We start from the raw sequence: 7,254 nt of genomic DNA on the forward strand, positions 1-7,254 counted from the left end.
CTTAAATTACATAACATTAGAAATTTATGATTTGAAATAAAGTACACAATTTAATATAATAAATAATTTATATTTACTTAAATTTGGCCTAATTACTTCTTATAGGATAGTCAGAAATATATTTTATTAAAAAGAAGTATAATATGTATAACCTAATAATTTTATAAGATAGGTTCATTAATTAAAATGACAAGAATAAAATGAGATAGAAATAACAAATATTATTGATATGAAGCAAACATTGATACACAAACTGAACCTTAACCTGAAATACAAACACTTCAAGATTATAACACAAACAAAGTACTGAAAACAACACAACACAAAAGAGTTACATAGACAGACACATTTTAATTTATTTTATGACAAAGTGGCATGAGACATAATAACCAAAAGGTTGATCAATGTCCCACACTCTTATTCCAACATCAAACAACAAAACCCACTTTCCTAAAGCCACAATGAATCCTAATGTTTAGAATTTGCATTGGTCTTATTGTGGCAACACTTATAGCTAATGAAAATTTCCATGGTACTTGGACAATCAGGACATTTGATAGTCTCAGGTAACTTTCCAGCAACAATAGGAACTTCAAGGTGTGAGCAACGATGAGTCACACGAGCAACACTAGTGTGATACTCTGTGAATGCAAATTCAAACCCTTTCTTAATCACAAGATCTTTCCATTTCTCAAATTCAGCAACAGTTTTGAGAATTGTAGAACCATGACCACTCAATACCACAGATGGTCCTTTACTAAGGAGAGCCCAACCGGTTTCATTTTTGTAGGACAACAATTTTTGAACTTCTTGAGTCACTACATCAGTTGTTTTGTGAATTTTAGTCACAAAGAGACTCTCAATTCCGCCCCAAAAACGACTTATGAGGTTTTTGTCTTCCTTGTCAACATAGAAGAGCTCAATGGAAATCTTTGCCTCTTTTATTGTTGCATCGTTGGATAGAGCAGTTGCATACTTAGTGAATTGTTGGATCCATTCTTTGTCATGACCTCCATAGTAGAAAATGTGTTTGCCCTGTTCAATCTGCATCATAGGAAGAATCACATTCTTTAGTAGTCTCAAATATGTCATATGATGAATGTAATATCTATGTACCACTAACACCGACACTTCTGATCAAACATGTGTCCTGGTATCCGACACATATCAATGTCGAACACTGACAGAACACTGACACATCTGATTATATTGAATCATGTGATTTTTTCAAAAATTTATCGGTGTAAACTTGTTACAAAAAAATTGTAAGGAAAAAGATAAAATAAGTTCATTGTTCAACTTAATTATTTTGTAAAATTTACATACCGATGTGGTTATGTTGCGGTCAATGGTACCTACAACAGATACAAGCCAATTCCTTTCTTTTTGTATTCTTTCTTCATCAACAAGTGTAAAAGGGAAAGCCTTAATTCCATAAGCTTTAATCAAATGAAATGCATTTGGGTGTTGAACTTTTCCTTGAGGACTAAACACCACAAAAGTAGTTTTCTTTTTGAAGTCCCATTCTTCATTAATGAACTTAAATCCTGCAATGTTTTCAACATTCGACACCACATACCACGGTATCTTGCTCTTCAAAATCTCGAATTTCTTGTGGAGTTGTTCGTTCCATGTTTCCACAATTGGAATCCAAACAATTTTGTATTGTTCATTTGTTTTGATAGATTCATACACTGTTCTTACTGCTGTAATTTCTTCATCTGTGACATCTAGAGTTGAAATGAACAGATACACATTCTTCTTTTTTAGGACAACATTAATGTCAACCTGCACGATAACAAATTAATCAAATTTAAAAACTAGGTAAAAAAATCGGAGGATCAGCTAGTAAAAGAGAAAAAATAATTACTAACATTTATTATTTAATTTTTATTAAAAAAAATCAACATTTTAATGTTTTCAACATAGGATAATACTGTATCTACCAAATATATGTGTGGATATTGGTTCTCCTATACATCATTTTCCTATAGTACATTAGTACTGACTATTTTACTAAATTTAACTTGGTTATTCAACTGACATCTTGGGATGATTATAACTCGGCAATAGATATATAAGATTCTATACTCTTGACCACACATATAGACAAACATATATGACATTTTTTTTTTTTTTTTGACTTAATATTTGACATGTTATTGTTTCATGGATTTTAATATAATACAATTCTTTTTTTTTTTTTAAATGTAGAAGAGGCTATCTTGGAGAATATTCAAACTCCCTCTCATGTATTATATGATCAAACTCTTATACATCTCTCATCTTATAAATATATAATGCAAAATTCATATGATAAATTTTTTTTCTATTACTATAAATTTTAAAAAGGAATGCAATATTAATTTTTTATAACAAAAATATACAAGCAACAAATTTTTTAATTTAGTGACAAGAAACGAACCGTGGTCTTGGTAGCACCATCGTAAAGCAATTGTGGAACACCCTTAGGAAAAATCAGAAACGAAAGCACCACAGTTATCTCAGTTGGAGTTTGTAACAGTTTCTTAAGTTGTTGGATGTACGTTGCTGTATCTGAAATTAAGAATATTTCATCACATTAGCCTAGAATAATGATTTATATTTTTTTACAATATATTATTATTGCATTACTGACTTTTTTTTTCTAATGGCAAAATAATAATATATTAATAAAAACAAATTTTTTATGGTGAACTAAAAATATAATGACATCAAAGAAAACAAAAGACATCCCGATTGAATTGATACCTCTTGTGTTTTCCAATCCTTTGTCGAATGCTCATAATAATAAAAATGATAAATTACAATGGGGGGACCAAACCTTACCCAAAAATAATGGAAAAAGGGGGAAAAACAACAAAAAAAATGAAAACGCGAAAAGAAAGCTAATTCGCTAACTTGTTCTCACAACAATTCCAAATAACCATATTGATTCGGCAACGCATAAAACAATAGAACAAGAAAATAGAACAAGAAAAAACATGAGAAAAAAAAAAGACACCAACAAAAAAACTAAACACCTTAACCTCCCAACATAAGAAGATCCGAAACCACATGCTTTACTGACCTATCTGTTGACGAGCGAGAGTGATATGCTTCCTTAGTCTGATGAGGATGATGTTGATCTTTTGACCATAGTGGGAAAGTTCTTGCTTATGCTCCCTTAATAATTCATCAAATTAATTAACAAACATATATGAAAAAAAATAATTTATTAGGGTGCTGCAAATGATAGGTGATGATTATGGGGTGCCAACATAATTGGAATGTCATAGTTATCATGTGATGCATGTGCACGCTAATGTTTTATATATAAAAAAAATACATGAAAAAAAATAATTATATCATGGTTTTGGAAATTGACACAAACACATCAAAAAAATGTGTTAAAAAATTATGATTACGGTTAAACAAAAAAAAAAATCAATAATAACTTACGATTCAGTGACGAGGCAATCCAACTGAGTAACAATGGCAGCAATAGTGATGATGGTCCAATAGACATCAACAGGGATTTGTTCAACAGCAACCTCCAAAGCAGGAACAACCTTTGTGTCATACCTCTCATTAAGGTTGTCCAATTCCAGTATAAATTCCAACACTTGCACAGTGATTTTCACCAAACTGTTAAGCTCAGTAATGGCTTGACGATGTTTTTGTATCGCAGCAGGCTTTGTGAGAATCGGAACTCTTTTGAGAAAAGCAACAGATTTGGCAAGTGGGTCTGTTGGTAAATGTTGTTCAAGCAACCAGAATTCACCAAATTCAAGTGCAAATGCAGAGAGTGTGAGAACTGCTTTTGCTTCCCAATCATAGTGTGAGAGATTGTTCAATATGGCCAAAGTTGTTTTGTGTGCAGTTACCTCACTTGGTTGCTTGCATGACAACTGTTACCATAATCATAATTATTTTATCAATAACTTTCGTAAGTAATTAATGTTTTCAAATTCTTGTTTTAATTAACTATTTCTTGATATTTATTCATGCTATTTTTTTTAATGGTAAATATATTATATAAAATTATAAAAATGAAAATTATAAGAGAAAGTTCAGTACAACAAAGAGGTACCAGAAGTACATTTAATTTAATCAGAACCTAACAATCTATGAGAAAAGACGGACGAACAGAGAAACCGTATTTGACCCAAAATTTAATTTATGTTAATATTTAGAACTAAAGGCAGTGTGTGCATTGTTGGTCCATAGAGTCATATAATTTGTAGATGATGATAATGATTTATTTAATTTATGTTTATATATTTAGAATTATAAAGGGAGTAGTATGTGAACTGTTTGGTCCATAGAGTCATATAATTTGTAGATGATGATAATGAGCATACTCATCAAATAAATCCATGTTTCTCAAAAAATTATAGTATGTAATTTTTTTATTATCTTTTTCGTTTTTACCAAATATATAGTCTATATATTTATATATCCAATACATTTCATCAGATAAATAATTGTAGTTAACAGATATAGTAGTATTTTCTAAATTAACATAGTAAAGTGTCGTAATGATGAGATATAATTATACACACAAACAAGTTAGACAGCATTTATATCAATAACTCTTCCTTTTTTTGTATAGTTTTTATAGAAATTTTGTTTTTATTTAATTTTCATTTACAAAATTTATAGCAATATTAGTTACTTCTTTGTTAAAATTATTTTAACTATTAATTGCATAAACAAAAATAAATGAAATAATAAATAATTATGAGTATTATATATGAGAAAATTAATTCTTTCAAAATTACAAAATTTATTAATTTTATTTGACTTCTTAATAAATTAAAAATGTAACAAAAAATATGATATTAAAAAGTAACCAAAAAAAAATAAATTTAAAATAACAATTAAAAATGAATTGTGTGTGTGTGCATGAGAGTAGGTGAGTGTGCCTAATTGTATGTATGTATGTTTGTTGAGTCACTTTAATTAGTGTGTGTTAGTTATACAAAGATGAGTGAAGTATTATGACCTCAGAAGAAATCTGTTTGAGGGTGCAGAGTGGTGAACTAAAATTTGGGATCAGAGACTTTTCATCTGTATGCTCCAAGCTAACTTTGGTACCCTGTCAAAATTTTCTACTATTAATAAAAACTATATTTTAATTTAAAGGAAAATTAATTATGTAGCAAAAAGTGTATAATATATAGACCTGAACAACACTATCAACAATGTGTGTTGAACGTGCAAGAGTGTTATGAGCAAGGGTGAAAAGAGAAACTGCATCAAATTTAGTGTCACTATTGTGAACATGAGTTGAGTAAATTTGTTCCAAAATTTGCTCATCAGTCATGGTTAAGGGGTTGTTCTCAACCTCATCAGAATGGAGGAGAGTCTTAAGGGTCTTTTTTACGACACTGGCCATGATTCTAGCTTGTTAAGGAAAGTTTGGGAATATTGGATGCAAAATGGGTTGATGAATCCATAAGCCCAAAACCTAGCCTATTTATAATGCCAAAAAGTGGTAAATTTATTGTTTTTGAAGGGCAAATTTGTATTTATGTAAATACAAGATGGTGACAAGTGTATTGATGATTTGTATCACGTGGATCGGATGGATATAGGGAGAGTATCGTGTCTTTGGTCATGACGAGATCGTACATTTTAGGTAGGGGTACTTTAGGGTTTTTTCATTAACAGAATAAGTAATATTATATGTCTTGAAACTCAATACATAGCTACAAGCCTACAAGGATATAAAAGTTTTATCATAAGGCAAAAGAAAGAAATAAAGGCATCAAAATTTACTAGTTTTGATTTGACAATCAAAGTATTTCTGTTTTGTCAATAAACTAAAGTAGGTACCATTTAGAATGCACAAATCGTAAAATTTGTGCATGAAAGCACAACTTTATACAATTAAATGTGGACCATTGATATAATATAAATATATTCTAATGGTTGAGATTCATTTTGTTTTTTGACTTGTTACTTTTTTGGTGACTTATTGTAGATAGGGATAAAAAATTGCGGCCCCACCAATCCATTATTAAAATGACATAAAATTCTGTTTTTTTGTGTGTGTGTTGGGCTAAGATTTTTTGAGCCCAAATATTTTTATGACGGCATAGTTTAAGTTTGTTTTTAATCTCAATTAAATTTCTATATATTATTTGAACAAAACAAAAAAAAAATTCTATATATTATTGTACCGCTTTTCCATATATTCTACGCCGACGAGGGCAACTAAATTTTAAAAAATCATCTATAAGATTGTTTATAATATTTGGTTGAAATAGTTTAATTTTCCATGTCACATTAAGAAATTAGAGTGAAGTGGAATGATATGACGAAAAATATGGTTGTGATTGGTTGACAGTGTAAATGCATATTCATTTTTTTCTAAATTATTTTATTATTATTAGCGGGCTAGAGTCTGCTTGTGTCTAACTTATATCCACAAAAAAAACTTCTCTAATTTATTTTATTATTACTAGCGGACTAGAGCCTGTTTGTGTCTAACTTATGTCCAAAAAAAGACATACGTTATGTTATGGTGAGTTTGTTAATACAAAAATTTTGCTATTAAAAAATGACGTGTCTTATGTTATGATGAATTTGTTAATAAAAGATTTTTATTGCTAAAAGAAATAAGGATATTGTTGGTATTTTGAAAAATCGACACCAAAAATATTCGTATCCTCTTTATATTAACTTATAAAGCTTAAATATCACATTAGTTCCTGTATGTTCCCAGTTTTTTGGTTTTAGTACCTATATGTTGTTTTTTTAAAACAGTCCCTGCATGTCCAATTCCTTTTGGTTTTCGTCCATCCCCTCTCAAAAATGCTGATGTGGCAAATGAAGGACCAAAACTAAAAAAAATAAAAATATTATTGAAGGACCAAAACCAAAAAATAAAGTTTAAAATCCCTAAAATTAAAAAAAATTGTTTTTACTTTAATGTTTTTTAATTTTAAAAATAAATAAAAAAACAATTTTTTACGTAAGACAAGTTATATTATTAACAACTTTTTAGTGCCTTAATGGTCACTTGTTATTAGTTTGTGCAATATTAAGTCTCCATTTGAATTAACTTATTTTTGAGCTTATTCAAACAACTTATACAATATAAATTAGGTTTTATGCTATTTTATAAGTCCACACTAGTGAAAATTGTATTGTATAAGCTATTTTATCATAAACTAACTTGACAAACTTATAATACTCCCTATTGGTGAATTAAAATAAAGCTATAATAGGAAAATAAGGTGTAAAAATACACTTTCTTAATTATTT

The 7,254-nt window shown here is 29.0% G+C and overlaps 1 protein-coding gene across 1 annotated transcript; it reads right to left on the reverse strand.

Annotated features, from left to right (window-relative positions):
• Positions 1-201: 201 nt before the first annotated feature.
• Positions 202-5,770, reverse strand: LOC123902437 (protein SIEVE ELEMENT OCCLUSION B-like). The gene is made up of 7 exons (XM_045952173.1): positions 5,168-5,770; positions 4,988-5,080; positions 3,442-3,890; positions 3,071-3,165; positions 2,426-2,556; positions 1,327-1,788; positions 202-1,044 (listed from the first exon to the last, which is right to left on the reverse strand). The coding sequence occupies exons 1-7, from the start codon at positions 5,378-5,380 to the stop codon at positions 469-471; spliced, it is 2,019 nt and encodes a 672-aa protein (XP_045808129.1). The 5' UTR covers positions 5,381-5,770; the 3' UTR covers positions 202-468.
• Positions 5,771-7,254: the final 1,484 nt, after the last annotated feature.

This window comes from Trifolium pratense, linkage group LG1 (assembly GCF_020283565.1).
Source record: "Trifolium pratense cultivar HEN17-A07 linkage group LG1, ARS_RC_1.1, whole genome shotgun sequence".
NCBI lineage: Eukaryota > Viridiplantae > Streptophyta > Magnoliopsida > Fabales > Fabaceae > Trifolium > Trifolium pratense.